Here is a 23,172-nt window from a genome sequence, read left to right as displayed (position 1 = left end):
ATTATAGTCCACTGGTGAAAATGCCATGGAGAACATGTGTGTGCATAAACTTTATGAAATATGCCATAAATATTGCTGCCCAAATATAGAAACCTGTTGATGTTGCTAAATCTGTGATGCACTGTGATACCAGTGATTTTATCGGCACCTTTATATCCCTTTATATGTCTTGTTCACTATGGAAAGTGAACTGCTTGTTTACTATGGCCAGCAGGAACATGAGAGTCTATAACTTTACAAGTCCCTTTCTTGGTAGCTGGAAGGTTGGTAATAGAGTTTTAAGGGCAAAATGTCCTTTAAAAGTCCCCTGTGAATTTCTGCCATCTGAGAATCCCAAATTCTCTCAGAAAGGAAATTCAAACCTGATGGGCTCAAAAACACAATTCTGCATTCAGAAGAATCTTCTGACTTCATGGGATTGATTACAGATTGCTGTGAAGTACATTTTTTTTTTTTTTGAGATTTGGCAGCAGCAGTTATGTGAGAGTTTGACAACAAATCACTCAAAGCGATCTAAGTAAAAAAAGTACCTTTCTTTCGCTCTATAAGACACACCTAGTTTTAGAGGGGGAGAACAAGAAAAAAAAATTCTCTCTCTCTCTGCGCAGAGCATTTTCAGCAAAACGGGAGGAGAAATGGAAGGAGCTCCACTTCTCCTCCCACTTCACTGAAGGGGTGCTGCGCAGCTCTCCCTCTCTGCGCAGTGCCTCTCCAGCGAAGCGAAGTCAGAACAGCAAGAGGGATTGCTGCGCAGCGAAAGCAGCGATCCCTTTTGCTGTTCTGGCTTCTGGGATAGCTGCGCAGCCTGCATTCGCTCCATAAGACACACACACATTTCCCCTTACTTTTTAGGAGGGGAAAAGTCCATCTTATAGAGCGAAAAATACGGTAATTCAAGCAACACGTGACCTTCCTGGAAAAGTATGCAATTACCAAATGCTAAGAGACCCTAGGGTAGCTAGCCAGTCACCTAAATGACTATCTCACATTTGCAGGTGCTTGAAGAGGTCTTCACTGATGCCACTGAAAGAGAGTGACGTTAGTTCCCCCCCATTAGTTCTGCCTTTGGCAATCACTGACTAGCAATCACAAACAGGATTATCCCACTTTAAACAGGCTTCAAAACCATCCAGTCCAAGCTGTGGGGAAAGATCTTATTAACAACTCCTTAAGAGGAGGACCTGTACTTACTCTCTATGCGAACTTTCTTTTGCTCCTTAATTGTGATTTCTTTCTTTAACATATCCAAGGATGCCAGCTGCTGTTCCCGCACCTCAGTAAGCTTCACTAATTCCCTTTGGCTGTTCAGCCAGTGCTTCTGTAGCTTCACCACCTCCATATCATTGTCCTCAATCTGTTTGGAGAGCTTCTTGATTTCAATTTCCAGCGGCCCCAACTCTTGTCCCTGGAATCAGGATCACATGAATGTTGGGGGGGGGGTGGATTGCGGCACATTGCTTTTGCAGGGCTAACATGCCACTTCAGCTGCTTATACATATCACAGCAATGTTGGAAACATATGACTTGGCGACTAATGCTTCTAAGTGCACAGAATCTTTTTCTGAGACCGTATCAGCTCAAATAATGAGTTGCGAACAGCATCTGGGAGTGCTGAATCTGTGCTGAAAATGTCAAATTCTGGTAGCCAAATGAATTATTCTCATTCGCCCCAGGTCAAATTTATTTTATTTACTCGAGTTGCAACGTTCAATTGTTTTAGTATGCCAAACATCAATTATTTGGGAGCAAAATAGATATGAGGAGCACAGTACTGAAATAAAAATAGGAATATAGGTAAGATAAAAGGTAAAGGTCCCCTGGATGGTTAAGTCAAGTCCAGTCTCGCTTTTCAGGCCGAGCAAGCCGGCGTTTGTCCGCAGAAAGCTTTTAGGGTCCTGTGGCCAGCATGACTAAACTGCTTCTGGCGCAACAGGGCACGGTGATGGAAGCCAGAGCACACGGAAACACCGTTTACCTTTCCTCTGTAGTGGTACCTATTTATCTACTTGCACTGGTATGCTTTTGAACTGCTAGGTTGGCCGAAGTTGGGACGGAACAATAGGGAGCTCACCCCGTTGCAGGGATTTGAACCGCCGACTTTCTGATCAGCAAGCCCAAGAGGCTCAGTGGTTTAGACCAGAGTGCCACCCGCATCCCTGGATACATACACTGTTTGATGCTGTCTCTGCTTTCAAACTTTTCAGCAGAGCGTGAGCAACATCCAGAGTCCCACATGTGCAGAAGTTTCTCATGTTTTACTCTGAACTGAAATGCTTAATGCAGACATAGGTGCTATAGGGGCACAAGCAAAACACAACAAACAAATACTAAGGAAGATCTTGGTTGGGGTAAGGGAGGAACTAAACTGAGGAGTGACCAGCAGGTGGGAGATAGATAACTGTAAGAGCTGGCTAAGAGGTTCCTTGCCTCTCTCAGGCGGACAGAGAGGTAGCTTCACACAACAATTGGTGGATGCCTCCTTAATCCCATCCAGAGGAATAAATTAATGCTGTCTGATCAATGAAAACAAACATTCTCAGCAATTTGAGAAGAACTAGGAAAAACAGGGGGGAAAGGAAAACATTTTTATGCAGTGCTCCATAATTCCACTTACGTAGTTTTCTGATCAGCCTGCTAAATGTCTTGTGGTTAATGTCACATGAAAAAGGGGCCTCAACAATGCAAGGAACTTGTGCAGGATTATCTACATGTCACCACTACCTTATTGTTAATGTTAGTGTTTAATAGAGGGGCAATTCACTAACCCACATTGCTCAATTCTAGGCCATGAAAAATAACAATGCATGCATAACAACAAGGATGGTGGGACCTTAGATGACCAGGTGGTTTACCCACTTAAGCAATTTCTCATTCTAAATTTTTCATTACCCACGTTCTGTGCCTTGAGACCCTATATACAAAACACAAAGTAATAGCACTATGACACGTATGATTGAAGTGGTAGACTAGGACAGCAAAGACCTGGATTCAAATTCCCACTCAGCCACGAAACACACTGGGTGACCATAGACCATTCATTACATCTCAGCCTAGCCTACTTCATAGGGCTGTTGTGAGGATAAAATTATTGGGGTCGGGGCAAACTCCATGTGTACTGTCTTGAGGTCTTTGGAAGAAAGTCTGGATATTATAAATTATTATTGTAATATTAATAATAACATTATGGGAGTATATTGTATTTAAAAATGGGGTATCAGAGTTTTTAGGGGCCTAACCAGGTTGGGATAGCTGGGATAGCAGGCTTGTTGGGTTTGGAATGTTTTATGTAGATTTTTCAATTTCGTGGTTCTGTATGGGACAATGACAATAAAGATTATCATATCGTATCGTATTTTGAAATGGCAAAGATCAGAATCCAGAGATTTTGCATAACTAGCTCTGATCTTTGAGCAGACCTTTGGATTTGCATATCTAGAGCAGCAGTCCACCATGCCACAGATTGGGGAAAAGATTGTGAAACCTCTCAACTGCAGTCCATGTTGCGGTACAGAGACGTACAGAAAATGCATAAAAGGCACCATATCCCCTCAAGCATCACAAGTCCTTGGGTGCTTATAAAGAGGCTCTTTGTACTGAGCTAAAGAATCCCATGGCACTGTGGAGAAAAACTGGTTTTCCTGTGGCATGAGTACAGCAAGCTAGTTCACCAGCTGCATGCAGTGGATCTAGAATTACTGGATGTGCAGAGCTAATACCTTTCTCACTTCAGAGCAATGTATGGTTTAGATTCAGCCTCTCATTATCACTGTGAGAGAGGGCACTGGAAACTTTTGCACGTTCTGATCAGCAGACAAGACTGATAAAAAAAATCACATACCATATGTTTCATGCTGTTACACTATTAACGAAGAAGTAGCTCCTCTAGATTTTTCTTATTAGATATGTTGGCTTAGTTTAAGGGTATAACAGGTCCCCTTATGCGCTGGAGTTTTATTCTCATACCATTTCCCCATTGGAAGTCCTCACTAATCCCCAAACCACTTTTACAATCCCTGCTACTTTAAAGAGTGGCCTGTGGTGGAGTACAAAGAGTGGCTGAAGACATAACAACCTAATAAATCTTGGAGTGAATGGCAGTCAATACTTTTGAATCCTAATGCCAGAAATGAGATGTCATATTCCAGTGAGGAGGCTCAGATTTCAAATTGTGAAAGTCATAAGGCACATACCCCCAGCTGAGATAAGATCATTTCCAATTTCTTGTTGTACAGGTTGATGAGCCCCTGCTTGCGCCCAATCAGGAGGATTCGCTTCGCAATTTCAATCTCACTATGGTTGATTTGTTCGTTCAAATAGTCCATTTCCTTGTCCACTTCAGAGAGTTTCTTTTCAAGCATATTCAGCTTGCATTGGGTGTTTGTTAGATCCAGCGCAGTTTGGGCCATGTCATTTTCTGCATTAGCAATCACCATATCCTATAGGTAAGCAAGGGCGGAAAAGGAAGGGGAAATTGATTCAATATTATCAGCAAGCCTCTGATACTGACATAGAAAGTCTAGTTCTAGAGTAAGTTGGCTAAAGGATGATAGATTTCAGTGCTGGTCTGCTGCTTAGCATGAATCTGCCTGTGAGTCTCATTACCATCAGTTGTCAAACGAGCTCAGGTGCTTGCACAAACAGCATCCTTCACTGAGCAGACTCCCAACAGGGCACAGGTGGATTTCCACTTGCACAATGGGATTTGACCTTCCTCTCCTTCCTGCTGCAAAACTCCACATCCCTCCAAAATCTATTCCACAAGGTCCCCCAGTATTCTGGAGGATGCAAGGGACTTCAAGGGATCTCCAGCAACAGCTAACAAGCAAAATTATTAATCAAGTGTACATGAAACAGAAGGAAAGACAGTTGGCCAAAACAGTTACAATTCCTAGCCATACCTCATCAGTATTAAAAGTTCAGGCAAATGTGAATTTAGTACAATTGAGATGCTTTGATGGCAGAAGTTAGAGGATAACATTTTATATCTTAGGAAAAGGCTTGAAACTTCTATTGCCATTTAATAGAAACTCAAGGAAAGCTTGCAAATTTTCCAAAGCCTAATAATTTATTTCACAAATGAACCACTATTGCCAAGAGTAAATGACAAAAGATGGATCAATCCATGCAGGTATTTTTTCACTGAAATGTGTATTACTTACTACTATTTACTACCGCACCAGCTTTTCAGTATTCCACCAGGCCCTAACTGCAGCTGGACCCAACCTGTGGTCTTCTCTACCCAGGGCCGTCAAAGACGGACATTGTAGAGCTAGCAGCCACTAGCAGTTGGAAGGCAGGTTGTGGGAACTATGGACTAGCATCTAAAATGCTCTCCTCTTAAACAACTCCAGCAACCAACATGCACACAGTTTCTTAAAGCTTCATCAGGTCCTAACAGAAACTGCAGCATTTGCAAAGTTTCTGTCATTGCATAGAAACTACAGAGGTGTGTATCTCTCTGCCATGATCAGAATACTGGGTGTGGCTTTTTTAAAAATGGAAGATTTAGCAATTAGCTTTAGTTAAAAATGCACAGATGGAATAAGCTAGAAAAACAGGCTATGGCAACACAACTCATAATGCAAGAACCAAAAAGATTAGATTCAAACATCATGCCTTCTCCTCTCTCCACCACACACCCATTTACTTGCATTATAGCTTCTGGTGAGAAACTAAACTAGGGAATGTTTATGCTAAAGAAACAGTATCATACTGAGCTAAGGTTCCTGACGCATTCCCAATACAGGCTGTTCATGAATCTCCAAGTCCAGCTTTGCACCATTTGCCAATGATTCTTGGTTACTGGACCCAGACCAGTTCTTAAGAGGAATAAATCCTTACACAGTTTATATCTGCCTCCATAACTAGGTTGTGCAAGAACTGTCACACAAGAAGGCTGCAATGTTATTCCTGTTGTGTTTTCTTTGCATGAATCATCCTTTATCTACAGTCTCATTAGTTAGATTGCCTTGAACGTCAGCTAAACATGCCATCAGTTGGAGGTGAATTGCAGATGGGATAGTTTTCACTGCATAATAAACACTATAAGTGTGCTTTATGCATAATATTTTAAAAAGCGTAATCACAGAAAACCTGCACATCTCCGTCCTTCATTAAGAAAGGAAAGAGGTGTGCTTGAAGTTTGGCACCATTTCCTTGTAACACTGGGTCCTTGTGGTCTGATGGTTCAAATGCACAGGAGGCATCCAGAAGTGAACCAGAGAAGGATTTTTAAAAATAGGTCTAACACTGCTGGTTCATTCTTTCCCGCTCTCCATAAAATAAAACAAATGTGGAAATACTATGCTTAAGAACACATTTTTTATCTTTATTTGGCAAGGGGAGATTTATTGTAAAATATTCTTCAGTTTGAAAACATTGCGAATATAAAAAAGGGGGAGGAAACCCTGTGCTCTCCATGCAACCTTCAGTGCTGTACATACCAAAGCCATCAATCTGTTCTGCAGCCTGATGCCCAGCTGCAAAAAGTATTTCGCTGCTTTGTTGGACATCAGCTGATCTTGCAGCTTGCCCACAATCTCGTTCTCCAGTTCTTGCTTGTTTTGTGAACCTTTCTCTAGCTCTCGGCGAATGAGAACCAATTCATTTGTGCGAGCAGCTCGATCCTGGAAAGGAAAGATATGGGAATGTTAAACACACACACACGATTGTGAACAGAGCATAGGTTTTTGTGACTTACTGGAGTAAATCAGGTAGCAATGCCTGGCCCCATGATCTCACCACATTGGCCCGATTGAGGGCTTGCTCTGTTTCTTGAAGGGTACGGGTGTAGGTCCCAAATTCCACTTTCATGGCATCCTGTTTGGCCACGCTCTGGGCTATCAGCTTCCTGCTTGTGTTGGCATCATTCTCTGACCGGTTCAAGATAGCAGCCAACAGCTCGTTCCTTTCCTCCTCCTTGATGATGGACTTCTTGTAAACTTCAATCTCAATCTCTAGAGACTTCAGCTTGTGCCTGGAATCTCTGCAGGAGCAGAAAAAGAAATATCCAAGGGTAAATAGTGATATCAGTGCCTGCTGCCAAATGAACCGTGAGAGAAATAAGAGAGGATTGCAATGGCTCATTCAATCTCAGTGGTCACCTGTCTTCCTTACTTTTAAGTACTGACCTTCCCAACAAGAGCATGGGGGTATGGGTTTGAGCCCCACGTTGGGCAAAAAGATTCCTGCAATGATGGTCCTCCTGGTCCCTTCCAACCATCCTATGATTCTAACATATGGAGGGTACCCTGCTGGCTGCCCCTCATTCAGATGGTTTTCCTAACCTATCAGCAGCAAACTGCAGTGCATTATTGCTAGAAAATGTGATTCCTCCTCCCGTCCACCCCAAAAAGTCATTATTATCACTAATAATAACCACCATGTGGAAATCAGCTGCAAAAATGTCACAAATCCTCAAAAACTACAAACTCAGAAGCTATTTAGATACAAAAGTTGCAAATTGCAGTAAACGTATGAAGCATGCCATTGGCTCCCATTTAATGTATCCGTGAGAAACCAATGTCTCACACTGTACTTCTCTTAGCATGTTAGAGAAGCTGGATAATTTTTCAGCTTTGGCAAGGTCCAGATCCTAGATAAAGAAAGGAACCAAGTAACTAACTGCCCAGCCTAGATGCATGAAGTTTCAAGATAGAGCTGGATCCAAACATAAAATGTTAAGGTAGGAACAGGAGGATAAAAAAATTTCTCTTTCCCCCCTTAGGCAGAGATTAAGAGGAAAGCAGACAGCTGCCAACAACTCTCTTGTCAGCAGATCTCCAAGAAGATCAGACGGAGAGGCAAAACGTGGGTATCTGTTTACAGACCAGGGAAATACTTTCACAGTTTTAGTGACTGGCACACATTTGAGCAAAGAGATAAAGCAAGAATGAACATTTCCTTTTGGAATAGTTGCCATTCTAGGTAAGTTATGAGTGCCATTGGGGATTATGGTGATCTCCATGTAACCCAAAAGCAACAATAGCCAAGTGTTGTTGTTTTAGAAACAATATCCACCCAAACAATCTCTGCTTCTTCACTGCGGTTACCTTAGAGCTTCCTGCATAGCAGCGTAGGCCTCATCACGGCGCTTCATTGCAGTCAAACTGACAGTCCATTGATGCAGAAGCTGCTTTTTCTCCAGGTGAATAGCTTGTATTTCTATACTTGCCTGCAAAGACACTGTGGTGAAATACTACAACACTGTGCAGACAAATGGGGATCAAATCCTATTTCTGCTAATCGCCACCTCCTCCTTTTCTACGCAGCCCAATACCAATGTTATAAATTCTGACCCTTAACTCTCATCTCCTTGGTTCTTTTTTTTTTTCATGTCAGAAAAAGCTGAACTGAAAACTGAGCGCACAAAAAACCAGTTGGAAATAGGAAACTTGTATGAAAAGTTTGGAGGACTTAAAAAGGTCTATGGAACCCTAAATTGCAATGCTGACTAGTGCTATGTGGAGGAGACTGAGAGGCAAATGACACATTACACACAACCTGTAGGGGAAAGGCTAAGTGCCTCCAATCTCCTGCCCTGTAATTCTTCCACTCAAAAGTATATCCTCCCAAATCTGTTCTTTTAATCATCCAGTTTATACACCTTGAGTTATCTTCATAATATAGACAGAAGAAGATAACACACACAATTTTAATAAGCCATAATAAAGTGGTCAATGCCATCTCAAAACACTAAACATAAAAGAGGTCCATTTTGTACAATAAAGAAAACCCACGGGGAACACCAAATGATTTATTCATAACTCAAGGAATTTGATCTTTCCTGAATGATTGTTGCTGAGGAGATGAGTTCTTAACTTGCCTAAAACTGTGGATCGATTCTTTTAAAAATGGCTAAAAGGTCTTCCTTTACATGGATTGTAACCTGTAGTTTGCTCCAGAGTATTATGAGTTAATGTATCTGTATGTATCAAATACTTCCACATAGATACATAAATGTTTAAACATGATAAACATGATAATGGAAAGGTAGGGTATAAATGCATTAAATCAGTCAAAATATTGGTATATAATTAGTATATAATTTACGTAATTTACATCAGGGTGTGTGTGCAAAGAAGCAAAGGCACCCCCTGGGGTGAGGGAGGTGCTTCAGGTTGGTGGTGGCAATCCTGCAGGTGTGCATTTATCTGCAGGATGCCACTGCTGCCAACCTGAAGCTGCCTTGACGTTGCTGCTGCCTTGCCCCACTTCTGTCCCCGTCAGTCAGTAGCACTTGATCAATGTGGGAATCACTAGCTCTGCCTGAGGAGTTTAAACAGTGCAGTCCTATGTGTGTCTCTTCAAGAGTAATCTCCCATGAGTTCAATGGGACTTGCAACAGGACTGTAGTCTTGAGCAAAGAGTTACATAAAACAAAAAAAAGGTAAATAAAACAATAGGTTTAATCTAATAAAACATTTTGTTTGAAAGGTGGGCTGGTTAAGTTCACCAATGCAACGTGTGCATGTCCCTTTTGGAGACTGTCTGGAAACTTCCCCCTTCATGAAAGTATCTTAGCCACAGAAAGACATTACCTCTCCCACTTCTTGTCGCGTGATTCTGGTGTCTTCAGCCTGGGCCATATGTTGGGCTTCATACAGAGCAATCTGCTCCTGCAGCTCATCGACCCTCATCACGAGGCGGTCCACGTGAAGGTCCTGTGAAATCAGACAATTCCAGGTTAGCGGCGGCAGCTTTGTCTCTGCTCTCTCTGTGCACTCTCGGAAAAAGAAATGAGCCCAATTTGCTAATTTCCTATTTGCTGGGCGCTTTCTGGGACCGTTCAAAAATGATACCGTCCAGTTGGAGTCTGCAACCCACTCTACCACCTTAGGATTCTTGATCACCCTGTTTATGTGGAGATGCAAGTGGAAGGAAAGCTGTTCCAGGAAAGGGGGCGTTGGGGCAGATGGGAGGAGACAAAGGGGCCAACAGGAGATCAGCTTTGGCAGGATACATAAAGCAAATTACATTCATGGATAGGAGTTAGGTACCTGTTTTTTCTTTTCCACCTCTGCTCGCATCCTCTCCATTTCAGCTTTCTTCACCGTTCTCTTCATCACAGCAATATCATCGCGAACATCTTGGTCCATGTTCTGCATGTAGAACAGGCGCAGGGAGAGACTTTCCATTTCTGTCTGCATGGCTGAAACTGAGAAAACCGGAAGGAATACGCATATATATTTCCATAGCCTGTGCCAAAACTGTGATTAAGAGTATAGTAAGGGGAAAGCAACAAACCATGTAAACTAGATGGCTTTCTCTAAAGTGAAAGGATGTCAGGCCTGCAACTCACGGGCTGCCCACTGGGATCTACTTGATCATATCTCTAGAGCAGGAGTTGCCAATATAGAACCCGTGGGCAAACCTTCTCTGACACCTACCGGGGTCCTTTTCACTTCTGAAATTAGGCTTGAAATAAGAACAGGTTGTGGTGTGTGTGCTTGGTTGCAGAGTGTGGGTGGGTGCACATGACAGTTTCTCTGATTTCCAGATGTGCCTATGGCCCCCTGAAGGTTAGTGATTCCTGATCTAGAAACATGTGTATATGATACTAAAAATATCCAGATTTCCTACCAAGGGAACGTTTTCTTCCACCCCAAAACTGGAATACTGTGGCCTCAGTAAATCATGCAAATTAATCACATGCATTAATCTTGCTTTGCATCTTTTAGTCTCCTTCTCTAGCCAGAAGAAAAGAACCAGGAGCATTACATAAAGCCAACCCTTAGCCCCAGCTTTGTATTCAGCAACTCATCTGATAGCTGTAGGTGACAACAAATTCCACATAAGTCAGTGGAAGAAGAGGCAATCTGGAGGAGCAATCTGGAGCAATCCATTCCTCCTATTTAAAAAGGCCTATTTAAAAGGTTGCTTTGTCCACCAAAAGTGCTGCTTATTGCTCTTTGGCTTCTGTTGTATGTATGTGTTTAAAAAAAATAAATCATAGTCATAAAGTTAGAACGAAAACTGAAAATGGAAGTTGGGGTTCTCAGAATGATGAATTTTATGTCCAGTATCAGCTTCTGACTTTGCAGTACAGAATACACATACTCTCCGTAATATCACTTTTTACATTGGCCTCTTGTTTACACCGATGAATAGAGCAACTATAAACACAATGGAATTCAACCTGTGATTCTACTGACCATCAACTATGTCTACATGCAGTTGTTCCAACAATCATACTATATATAATTCAGGAGTCTGATAGAAGGAGGCAAAACTAGTTAGGTTGTTGAAATATTTGTAGCCCCTGAATATTGGAGCTAAAGCTTACAAAGTAAGCATGTGATAGGTTTAATCTCACAATACGAAAAGGGTGAGGGACAACCTAGCAGCAAAGAAGGTCACCTTTTTTACGTTCACTCTCAGTGCCCTGGCATGTCTTCTTATACATGCCCCTGAGGTCTTGCAACTCTTCCTCTAGCTGCCGGCGTGCCATGGCAATCTGGGAATGGTGATTGTGGTTCTTCTCCAGTACCATCTGCAGTTGGGCCAACTGCTGCTGGACCCCATACAAGATCACGCCGAGTTCTTCCCTCTCGGTCTTTGCAGTCTTTACGCCGGCTGTCTGCAATCAGGGGAGGGACAAAGTGACCATGCACACTCCAGCGTGGATGGACAAAAAAGAAGAGACAGAAATTCGAAGCAAAGATACTGTACCAATTCCCGAAACTCTTCAGTCAGCTTTCCTATCTGTTTATTGAGGTAGTTCTTGAGAGCAGTTTGGAATCTTTTCATCAAGGGCTATAGAAAGAAGCAAGAGCAAGTTAATATATCATCCAAGGGGTCGACATTTGTCTTCAATGACTGCTACAATTTCTGCTCTGGCTATCTTGGGTACATTTCAGTACAAAATGTGGGGACAACCTGATTTCATGATGAAATTTTAAAGAGAAGAAGATCACATATAGCTTTACCAAAGGTCCATGCTGGGCATCCACCCTCCTTTCCAACTTTCCACTTTAGGACACACCTACAGACCAGCATTCAAGAAATGCCCCAGCCATTTATCTCATGTAAAACAACAGAATTAATGGAGGAGAATGATGCCCAAACAAAAAGCTTTAGGGTAATTTTGTTTGCTGACCGAATGGTTTGGAGAGCAAGGAAGGCGAGGGGGAAATGGAAGGCAAAGGGGGAGGAAGCAGAGGCACAGCTGAGACTGGGTCAAGGAAGGAAGGGAAACTGGGGTCAAGGTGGGGATCTGTAGTTATAGAACACAAATGAGAAAGGAAGTCATTGAGAGTGTGAAAATTGGGAGGTTGGTGGATTGAATATATTCATGAAAAAACTCGGAGGAAGAAGGGTGAGAGAGCAAGTGTGGGGAATCTTAGAACTGGGGGTGGGGGGCATTGTTATAACTTGCAACCCTGATTTATCTTTGTGTGAGAAGATCTGCTCAAAAGAGTCAGCCACTTTGTATTTAAATATCACAAATTTCATCAATATCTTTTAATATCTGACTTTCTGCTTTCATCCAGCTGCCGACATGACAGCTCTCTTCAGCTTTGGTCTTTTCTTACATGCTCTGGGTCCAACACAACAAGCTCAGCTTCTTCCTCTGCCTCTTCGCTACCGAGATCACCCTCAGCAAAATCCAACGCTTCCTGCTCTTCCATGGGCCCAAGCATACTGGGTTGCAGAGACAAAGGCTGAAAAACAGCCTCACTAGACTCAGGGAAGATGACTGTCTTAGAGGCACCTATATGTGGAGAAGAGATGAGTAGCATCAGCAACAGAAAATAAAAGGTAGCGAAGACTTCTTGATCACATGGAAGGTTTACTGTGACCTTCTTGGGGCACAGTGCTTCATGGAAAAGCACAGTGCTTCATGGAACTGAACTGCAATGAAAAACCACTAAACTAAACCAACACCTCTCACCTGATACTGCTGGGCAGCACATTATTAAGGATATTCCCCCAGTTCCATTCATTTACTGACATTTTTGTGCTATTTTATCTGGCTTTTAGTTCTCTTTCTCTTCTGCTATCCTATTTTGATTCTATTTAACTTCCTATAGATTGATTGTTGTTTCTATAACTTTATGTAAGTTGTTTTGAGTGGTGTGGCCTGAGAAGTGGTATACAAGTACTATAAATAAATGGTGTTGTTATTGCCATTATCCAATCTCGGTTCTACAAAATTCTCTTCCATCCAATCTATTTAATGTCATCTCCATTAATCGATTTTTAAAATCCTTGTTTTTATTATCCAGATCCTTTGGATACCCGCAGCATGTTCAAATGACTATGGCAGTGCTATAATGAGAACAATCAGGCGGAAAACCACAGTGGAAAATACAGAAGTCGACTTAGTATTGGCATCAAACATTTCAAACGAAAGGTTTCTCCGTCACCAATTGGATTCAAAACATGCTTCAGCGGCAAGCAAAGTCCTCATCAATAGGATGGCGACTGATACCTGAAAACACACGGCGTCCCAATGGCGTATCCAATCTCAGGCTGCTGGTCCCTGAAGATACAGGAGACAGCACTTGCCCACTGGGCAATCTGGAAGGCAGGCTGAATGTGTCAAACCCTTCCTGAAATAAAGGCTACTATTAGAAGGGAACTGCCGAAAAGGGTGTTGATGCTTAGAAAGACTTGAATTGATAATACAGTCATACCTCGGGTTACAGACACTTTGCGTTGTGTGATTTCGGGTTGCGCACTGCGCTGAACCCAGAAGTGCCAGAACAGGTTACTTCCGGGTTTCAGTGCTTGCGCATGCGCAGAATCACTGAATCGTGCTTTGCGCATGCGCAGAAGCGCTGGATCGTGACCCACACGTGCGCAGACACGTGGGTCGCGGGTTGCGAACTCTGCAGGTTGCGAACGTGCCCCCCGCATGGATCATGTTCGCAACTCGAGCATCCACTGTAGCAAAATACGAATGAAGCTACCCCACAAAGACCCAAGGAAGCAGTTTAAATACTATAACTGGGCTGGATAGCAGACAGATACAGACGCTTGTTGACATCCTATGAGAGTCTGCATTTAAAAAATAAATAAATCTACCTCGTGTGATTGCAAAGTAAAGGCTGGAAACATCTTGGGAGAGTATAGCTCATATTCCGTCTCTCTCTCCCCAGCCCCCATCACACACAGACACACATAGAGCACTCAGCCTTTCTTCTCTAAGTCAGGATGAGGGGCTCTAAAAACCCATCTCCCCCTAGTGTTGAGATGGGTAGTGAGGAAACACCTCTTCTTCTCTAAGCAGCAGGCAGAGGGCTTTATTTCCCAATCTTGGTGCTGTCGTGCTATACTAAGCAGGCAGAGGGATTTTATTTCTCCATCTCAGTGCTGAGTGCCACAGCACTGAGATTGTAAGATAAAGCTGGAGGAGGCTGACAGGTCACTTCCTGTGAATTGCTGAGCTGGATTTGGCTGTGGTAAATCAACCCTGCCTAGGAAAAATAATTGTAAGAATTGACTCATGGATTTAATCAGCCCCCCCCCCCCCAAATATCCGTTTCCACCCGCTCCTCCTCTTCACATTTTATTCATTTAGACTCAACCACATTTTCAACAGGACTGCTTCTTGATAGAGACCTGACATTGTATATACAACAATATGGCCTAAATCAGATATAACACAAGTCTATGGGAATGAGCCTGCTTGAGCCTAGGGCTTTAGAACTCTCCTGTCTTCCTCTAGTGTGGTTTAGCAGTATTATATCCAAATGAGGCCAACATGTCCTAGGGAATAAAAAGCTCCTTTGTGCCACATTCAGTGTCACACTCACCTGCAAAAAGGAGGGGGTGCCACTCTCAGGAAGACCTGGCATTGGTGTGCCGGGATCACCCATCACTCTTGAGAGTATCTCTTCCAAGATTTCCATAGGAGCATCTTTTACCCCTTCCTCTGTAGCCGCTGCAGGACCACCTTCTGCCCCTTCTTCTGTGATCGCCGCAAGAACACCTCCTGCCCCTTCCTCTGTAGCCACTGCAGGAGCACCTTCTGCCCCTTCCTCTGTAGCCACTGCAGGAGCACCTTCTGCCCCTTCCTCTGTAGCCACTGCAGGAGCACCTTCTACCCTTTCTTCTGTGGCCACTGCAGGAGCACCTTCTGCCCCTGCCTCCATGACTGCTCCAGAAGCACCTTCTGTCCCTTCCTCCATGAGATTCTTTTCTCCTGGCTGCAAAAATTAGAATGAATCAACACTACCTGAACACTAGAAAATAATATGAAGATAGTTCATGTTTCATCCTCTAGAAAGCACGGAAACATGTCTTGATTCAGCCAAATGTTAAAGGACGTGCTTAACCGTCCTTTAGATTTGAGTGTGATAATTTGAGAATCCAAAGTCTAAAGACAGTTAGAAAACAAGTTAGATCTGTATTTCTCTTCACTGATTTGTACCACGGCATTTGGCAATGACTGTGTAATGTTTATTTTCAGCAAAAGTGTAGATTTAGATTCTTTTTTAAAAAGTGAAAACTGGAACTATGTTATAATATCTACTGGACTGGAGACAAGAGTGCAGTAGCAACCTGTGGGGGGAGGTGGAGCAGCCCTCCAAACACTGGTGCCACCTACCTGGATGGGGCTGGGGTAGGTTAGGGGGGTAGCAAAGTCAAGGCTACATGGGGATGTCAGCAGGGCCAACCCAGTGCTCACACCATTGTACCTGTGCAGCCCCAAATTCACAGCCACCCTGCCCCATCCAGGTAAGCTGCAAGGATGTGGCTGGCAGTAGGGGAGCTCTACTGCTCAACCTCATCATGTAAGCTGCTACTGCAAGAGCAACAGCAAAGCATTGATAGTGCCAGAAAAGAATCAAAATAATTTGACTACTGAATACAGTGGTGCCCCGCAAGACGAATGCCTCGCAAGACGGAAAACCCGCAAGACGAAAGGGTTTTCCGTTTGCAGAGGCGCTTCGCAAGACGAATTTCCCTATGGGCTTGCTTCGCAAGACGAAAATTGAGGAAAAATTTTGAATTTTTTCCCCGCTCCAAAACCCCTTTTTCTGAAGCGCTAAGCTGCTAAAAGCATTTTAGCAGCAAAACCGCTAATCCCTTAAGCCTTAAAAAGCCGTTTTTAGCCCTTAAAATGTCAATAGCGCTAATCTGCCAATGGGCTTGCTTCACAAGATGAAAAAACCGCAAGACGAAAAGACTCGCGGAACGGATTCTTTTCGTCTTGCGAGGCACCACTGTACCACAAAAAGGAAGCAGCTTTGCTCTTCTCAAACCATTTAAATTAACTGGATTGTTTTCCTACTGAAGAATCATGAATACCTACCTCTGTGGTCACCCCATCATCTTGATTTTGGCCACTTGTATCTTGCAGCTGCTCAGTCTATTCAATACAAAGAAAAGGGTAAGTGTGTGAAACATACACATAGAGGAAAATAGCATTCTATTTATTTATTTTTATTTCCAATATTTATAGACCACTTTTCATCACAGATGGGCACAAAGCAATTTACAGAACAATCAATGAAACAACTCTTCAGTCACTTTATATGGTGTTTAAAACAAACAAAAACCACAGGTTAAAAAAAACATAAATTCACAAATAGGCATAAAACGACATATTTAAAATGCCTGCTGGAATAGAAAGGTCTATGACAAGCATCCAAAGTTCAACAGGGAGGGTACCTGTTGCTCTCAGCTGAGAAACAGTTCCACAGAGTCTGACACATAATACTGAATGCATGGCTCCTGGTGGACATGAGCCGTGGATCTGAGTCATGGGGCGCCACAAACAGAGAATCCTCCCTCAGTTAATGGGTTGGGATATAAAGATCCTTAAGGTACCCTGGACTCAAGTTCTTAAGGGCCTTGTAAATTAATGCAAATATACATATTGCAATAATCAAACCAGTGTTAGTGAGTTCCTCAGTTCAAACGTGTGCAGTTCAAGTGAAACTGTGCCTTTAAAACTGTGGTTCAATTTCTATATCTAACTTTAATCCTCCAGCATATCAAAATCCTTGCATTTATATTACCTCTTCATTTTTTGCAAGCAGCTCTTTTTTCTCATCTTCTGCAATTTCTCCATGCTCCGATTCAGCACTTTTTTTAAAATTTAGAGAAAATAAATTATTTTAGTAACATTACAATCATATGTTGAAAAAGCAGTTTAGATTTTGGTGAATTTTATATTCAGGCCGGTTTGCAAGGCAGGGCACCAATACAAAATGACAACAGTAGTAATTTGCCTTTGTATCAAACCCAATTTGATATCTTAGTGCTACAGAAATACACTGTACTAGGTCTAACTGTACAATCCTTGCTTGCCTACTCAGAAGTTGAGTTCAGTAGGACTTCAGTCCAAACAAGTTTTTTATAGGGTTGTTTTTTTGTTGTTTATACTCCACCTTTTTTCCTGACAAGACTCAAAGCAGCTTACAGATAAAAATAAGAAAAGGGGCGGACATTAAAAAAACAATTAGACACATACACAATGTGAATGACAATCTAAAGAGAAGAAAGAGTTCTGTGTGGAAGGTGATACAGCTTCCACAAGATTCTTTGCTTCTTATTACTGCAAGTTCTAATGATGACTTTAGCAGTAAGTTTCAGATGCAAATGTGCAGCTTGGTTGACTAGAACAGACAACAAGTTGAAAGGTGAGAGCTATGTTTTTTTTAATAATGCATGTGTGCTGAAACAGTCTAAATAGGAAGTGGATGAATGGAGATTCTGGGTTCACAGGAGCAGGTGGTGCTCAAATAAGGAAGGGAAATTGGCAGCTCTGGATTACAATAAATTGATGGAAATAAATAAGGATAACAACAGCCCAACATTTGAGAAGAGAAAGATACAAAATGCAGTTGTTTGAGAGGCTGGAAGTTGTGAGGAACTGAGCTTTTAGTGATTACATAAACAGTGGTGAAAATGGTCTTGAAACCCTAGGAAGAGAGCTGAGATACAAAGTGTGAGGAAATATGAAGTAAGGGGACTACAAAGCTGATGACAACAACTGGAAAGTATCTGGGCTTGTGCATAGGGAGAGGCTCTTGGTCCTCCTTGAGCAAAGACCAGATGGGAGGACGAGTTACACAAAATAATGTTTGAAATGGATATCAGGCATGGGGAAATGAGGGCCATGCAGTTCATCCCAATGCATGTCAACTCAGAAATAAATTCACTGGGACTAAGTAAGCACACATAGGATTGCAGCTGGCGGGAGGGGGGCAGAGTAGAGGTTTGGGAGATCCTTGTTGTTGTTGTTTAGTCGTTTAGTCATGTCTGACTCTTTGTGACCCCATAGACCAGGCACTCCTGTCTTCCACTGGGAGATCCTAGAAGCTGGTAATATGGGGGGACTGAGGAGAAAAGTAAAGGGCATCAGCGTCAGGGATGTCCCAACAAAGCGCCTTTTGGTCAATTGAGTGGAATGGGGTATTTGTTGACTGTTTGCAATGGGAGGTGGAATATTGAGAAATGGAGGGTGGAGCTGGTGGGTAGGGCAAACAAGGAGTGAAGCGGCGGTGGGGGGGGGGGAGCGATGGTCTGTCTTATGGGGCTCCTTTTCTTGACCCACTAACAACAGAAATTCCCATTCACATATATGCCCATTCTCCCTTGAATTCAAGCTTTCTTGATGTACGATCACAGCCCTAGATTTTAGTAGCTGAATGGGGGCGGGCTGGGGGGTGCTGTTAATGAGGGCACAGCAATGTAGATCTACAACCAGAAACTCATTTTATTTTATTTAAAAGGGAAAATGGGGGGGGGCTGCCCCCCCCCCCAAGAAGAGAGATACTAAAAGGGCTTAACTAATGCAATACACTGAAGGGCAGCAGCCTTTTCTGGGGCACCCTTTCCCCTCATCACAATGCACCCTGTGCCTGCTCCCTCTCTAACCCAAGTGCCTTGAACCCGCTCCCTTAAGCGCTCACCGGCTGCCGCTCGGCTCCATCCTCCTCCGTTGCTAGGCGACGCTAAACACATCCAGCGCTCTCTCTTCCTTTCCCTTTCTCTCTCTCTCCTGCCCCGCCTTCTTCTCGGATGATACCACTTGCGGGGAGCGGGAGGGGGAAATGGAAATATGGTCCGAACCATTTCTGTGCTTCAGGCCGTCGTGCATGGACTGGGCTTTAAGAGACATGCATATCGAGCGACAGGAGACAAAGACAAATGAAAAAGTGTAGAGTGACACGCTGCATGAACTGTAGATAATTTATCTCTTGAAATACATCATTGGCTGAGCTTCTCTATGGTCGCAGAAACTGTGTCAATTAGGTGTAATCTAGATTTTTTTTGGCAGTAAACGTTAGTGGGGGAGGAATACCAGCACAGTTTAATTTTAATCTATGGAGAACTTTGTGAGTCCACTCTTCTTTTTCCTCTCTCTATGGCCAACCAACCTGTGCGTCTGTTTCTGGTTTTTTTAAAACACCTTCAACTCTCGCGATATTACTGGAAGGCTCCGCCGGCCCGTCATCCTTTTCGCGGCGTGAAAATTGGCGGGAAAGAAGGCAGGGCCATGTCGGAAGACTCTCGCCTCGCGCAGTCGCTGCCGCCGCCGCTGCCGCCTGTGAAGGTCCTGGCCGCGCACCTGAGGCGGTGCCGCCGGGTCCCTGGCGGCCCGTGGCTGCTGGACCGGGAGGAGTACCGGCGCCCCGCTCTCGCCGTGTCGCTGGTGTGGCTTCAGGGCACGGTGCTGGCCGTGGAGGAAGGTGGCTCGACGGTGCGGCTGCGGGACGACAGCGGCCCTTTCGTGGCTCAGGGCGTGGAGAAGATCCCCAAGGGGCGGCCTTGCCTCAGCGCCGGGAAGTATGTGATGGTGATGGGCCTGGTGGTGTCTTGCAGCCCAGAGCCCACCATCCGAGCTGTGAAGATGACGGACCTTTCAGGCAACCCCCTGCACAGGGACATGTGGCAGCTGGAAGTGGAGGATTTGCATAGGCACGTTTTGTGATGGGAACAGTTTGTCAAAACTACTTCTCAAAAGAACCCTGGAGGCTGAAGAAGGACCTTTGGAATTTTTTTTTATTTTGCTAAATAAGGTTCCTCTCGAACTTCCTTTAGGAGAACTTGGATTAACCAGCGGAATTTGACCTTGATTCATTTGCTGCAGGTGTGACAGAGCAATGGCAATGGAAATGCTTGCATTCCAACCCCCTTTTTGGAGGAGGGCTGTCGCTGATTCCCAGTTAGTCAACTTGGGTCAAGTAACGTTAGCTTATCCAGTGGAGAATGCAGTTGTCACTGCTACGATAAAACATCCACAGTCAAGAATCTGGTTGCAGAACTTTGGGCTCTTCTTTCGGCCTGCACTTTCTCTGTATTACAACGCATCTAATGTTGAGTTGCCGATTTCACTACCAGTTTGCAGTCCAGACATCTGACTTCAACTGTAACTCCTTGAACTGCTACATGAAGTCTATGCTGCTTTAAAATACTGTTTCCTCTGCCCCAGGACATATTTGGACTAGTGGAGTTTCTGGACAGCTATACACCTCTGGCTTCAGGGAGACACTTGCAAGATGGACGAAAGTTACAATAAAAACCTGAGCCTATAATCAGCTTGATCATCTATGCTGACCATTTTCTGACAGGGGTCAGTGGGGTTCTTAATAGCTCGTGTTTCATGGAATTCAGCATCACAGCTTATGCATAATTGATGTGCCTTGTTTTGGAACTTGCCTTGTTTACTAATGTGTGACTATTGTGAGGTGTGGAGGTAGCTATTAAATAATCCACAATCTATTCCTGATTTTGAGGTAGTACTTTTTCCAAATAAAAAGAATGCAGGGTAGTTGCTGATGCATGCTGCTCTGGGTCATATTGTGTTTCAGCATAGAAGCACATACTAAGCACACATAGTATTTCTACATTGTCCAAATATTAAAGAATCATCTCTTGCCAACTACAGTGGTAGCTCGGGTTACATATGCTTCAGGTTACATACGCTTCAGGTTACAGATTCCGCTAACCCATAAATAGTGCTTCAGGTTAAGAACTTTGCTTCAGGATGAGAACAGAAATTGTGCTCCGGCGGTGCGGCAACAGCAGGAGACCCCATTAGCTAAAGTGGTGCTTCAGGTTAAGAACAGTTTCAGGTTAAGAACGGACCTCCGGAACGAATTACAGTGCTGCCTCGCAAGACGAAATTAATTTGTTCTACGAGTTTTTTCGTCTTGTGAATTTTTTGTCTTGCGAAGCACGGTTTCCCATAGGAAATGCATTGACAGTTTCCCATAGGAATGCATTGACGGTTTTAAGAAAAAGGCGCAAGACGTTTTCGTCTTGCGAAGCAAGCCCATAGGGAAATTCATCTTGCGAAGCAACTCATAAAACAAAAAACTCTTTCGTCTTGCGAGGTACCACTGTACTGGATTTAGTTATGCATAGTCCCTCTGGTTTGCTGCGACTCAACAGCATATCATGGAATCGAGTTTCCTTTCACTTCTGATGCTCAAACAAAGATGTTTATATTAACAGGTTTGAAATTGCTGAGTACTATTAACATACAAAGTGGTGGTCAGAGGATACTAACTCAATTTTCTGCGGATTCAATTTCCCAGGTATAAGTTGCAGGTGCGTATTTCTAGATATATACTTGGGTTAAAAAAAGAAGAATTCCGGAATAACTCAGTCACAGCATGAGCACTGAATAGTATGGAACAGAAATACAAGTTTTCCAATAAAGATATACTCAAAATAGAGGACATGAAATCTAGTTGCATAGTATTCAAAAGCGTAATCTCTAGGAGATGCAGCTATGCTGTAGTCCAAAGAGATGTGTATAGATTAACTTTTTAGTGCAACCTTTAACTAACAGTTCATGTATTATCACTATTATTCTGAGCAGACTGCAGAAAGAGAAGCATGATACCCTGGCCAAGGCAATCACACTGAATGTATTTAAGTTCATGCAGTAGGTTTCTTTTAAAATGCTCAACTACTGTGTAATTTAAGGTGGAACTTTATAATGTGTGTGTGTTTCTCAAATATAACTTTGAATATGGAAGAAATATAATACAAAAAATCCAATTTGTCATTTTCTATAAAACCTCTTACAATTTTGGGTTGCTGAAGGCGCTTATTTTCTCATGCATCCTTGTTTTTGCAGCCCAGTGCTGTTAATCATTCTTAGGTTTTTCAAAGGACAGCGTAGTGTCTACAGAGTATGTTACTCATTTTAAAAAATAAATAAATGGCCCAGGACGAGAAAGTCCACTTCAGTCTGCTCTTTACACTGAAGCTCCTGGCTCTTGCAGCAGAGATGCAGAGGCGGGGAACGGGAGCGGGGAAAGGGTTGCGTATATTGTGCAGCAAAGCTTTTCCAGGATGCGAACGCAGCACGTCCCTGGAAACCGGACATATGACAAAAGTCCCCCGTCTCCACGCGATGCCCTTCTGCCGGCCTAAGTATTTGCTCTTTCCATCCTCTAAGCCCGGAGCGGATCCGGGAAGGAAGGCTCTGTGGGCAGGGCTAGGCAGATAAGGTGGGAGTGCCTAAGGGTAGCCGCGCCCACCTTCCCGCAGACCCTCCTCTCGCGCGGCGAGGATTTAGGAGGCGGCAGCGGCGGTGGCCTCTGGGTGAGAATTTGCCCTGCTGGGCTTTGGGGGGCGTGGGCGAGGCTGCTCTCGCGGTCTTTGCTCGAGGTGTGTATTCCCTGGGAAATAATAGCTTGTGGGAGGTGGGGAGCCGGTTCGATTTTGGGGTGGGGTCTTCATTCAGGCCCTGCGGTGGGTGAGCGGGGTGAATGGGATGTATTGCGGTGCTGGAGGAGGCGAGGTCGCGAGGGGTTGATTCTGGGAAGGAGCTTCATCTCTCGGGGGTTGGCCCTTAGGGGGTGGTCTCCATCCTCTTGTAGGTTACCTGCTCAGGGCGCATGTGTTTTGACACTGGTATCTATGGGGAAATTATGGTGGGAAGCTTGCACTGTAAGTGGCTGTATAGACACTAGGGGTTGACCCTGAGGTTATATGTGCAGAGAAGCCAGCTGTTATACTAGGGAGGCAGGGAACTGAAGAGAGCCTGGTATTGTGAGCAGGGATTGGCCATTGGGTATTTGAAAGCTGCACACCATAGTGCTCTAGACAAGGGAAATGTAGTCTGAAGAGGAAGAAGATGAGTGTGTAGAGTGTCACTGTAGAAGGCTTATGATGAGTACATGGGGAACATGCTTTCCTTTGGGGTAACTCTCCTAGGTACATCTATTTATATGTACCTATGGTTCATATGTCTTT

The 23,172-nt window shown here is 43.7% G+C and overlaps 3 protein-coding genes across 20 annotated transcripts in view; 2 read left to right on the top strand and 1 right to left on the bottom strand.

Annotated features, from left to right (window-relative positions):
• The window catches only part of CCDC40 (coiled-coil domain 40 molecular ruler complex subunit), a 169,547-nt gene that overhangs the window by 5,230 nt on the left and 141,145 nt on the right, over positions 1-23,172 (bottom strand). Inside the window, exons 1-16 of one of the 5 annotated variants that reach the window (XM_083430250.1) lie at positions 18,870-19,070; positions 16,971-17,037; positions 16,262-16,318; positions 15,080-15,152; positions 14,760-15,043; positions 13,433-13,553; positions 12,534-12,712; positions 11,671-11,754; positions 11,359-11,578; positions 9,999-10,156; positions 9,540-9,662; positions 8,052-8,173; positions 6,742-6,985; positions 6,444-6,626; positions 4,191-4,436; positions 1,192-1,405 (exon numbers count right to left, since the gene is read on the bottom strand). In XM_083430250.1, coding sequence (XP_083286376.1) covers positions 1,192-1,405; positions 4,191-4,436; positions 6,444-6,626; positions 6,742-6,985; positions 8,052-8,173; positions 9,540-9,662; positions 9,999-10,156; positions 11,359-11,578; positions 11,671-11,754; positions 12,534-12,712; positions 13,433-13,553; positions 14,760-15,043; positions 15,080-15,152; positions 16,262-16,318; positions 16,971-17,037; positions 18,870-18,889 — 2,395 coding nt within the window. In that variant the 5' untranslated portion in view covers positions 18,890-19,070. Of the gene's footprint in view, positions 1-1,191; positions 1,406-4,190; positions 4,437-6,443; positions 6,627-6,741; positions 6,986-8,051; positions 8,174-9,539; positions 9,663-9,998; positions 10,157-11,358; positions 11,579-11,670; positions 11,755-12,533; positions 12,713-13,432; positions 13,554-14,759; positions 15,153-16,261; positions 16,319-16,970; positions 17,038-18,869; positions 19,072-23,172 lie in introns of those variants that run through there. The other 4 variants (XM_083430251.1, XM_083430249.1, XM_083430253.1 and 1 more) reach the window with 4 other exon arrangements.
• Positions 19,445-20,687, top strand: RMI2 (RecQ mediated genome instability 2). The gene has a single exon (XM_083430329.1). The coding sequence runs from the start codon at positions 19,457-19,459 to the stop codon at positions 19,889-19,891; it is 435 nt and encodes a 144-aa protein (XP_083286455.1). The 5' UTR covers positions 19,445-19,456; the 3' UTR covers positions 19,892-20,687.
• The window catches only part of TBC1D16 (TBC1 domain family member 16), a 57,945-nt gene continuing 57,185 nt past the window's right edge, over positions 22,413-23,172 (top strand). For 6 of the 14 annotated variants that reach the window (XR_014508733.1, XM_083430266.1, XM_083430264.1 and 3 more), the window contains exon 1: positions 22,437-22,584. The gene's annotated coding sequence lies outside the window, so the exon portion shown is untranslated. The other 8 variants (XM_083430265.1, XM_083430274.1, XM_083430268.1 and 5 more) reach the window with 7 other exon arrangements.

This window comes from Podarcis tiliguerta (genome assembly GCF_965153285.1).
Source record: "Podarcis tiliguerta genome assembly, chromosome: 2".
NCBI classification, from domain to species: Eukaryota; Metazoa; Chordata; class Lepidosauria; order Squamata; family Lacertidae; genus Podarcis; species Podarcis tiliguerta.
The sequence above is the reverse complement of the archived record's forward strand: the minus strand, read 5'-3'. Positions and strand labels throughout refer to the sequence as shown.

What these genes read in the sequence shown, in the direction of transcription:
- RMI2 (XM_083430329.1), top strand. Translation starts at nt 19,457, where the DNA reads ATGTCGGAAGACTCTCGCCTCGCGCAGTCGCTGCCGCCGCCGCTGCCG.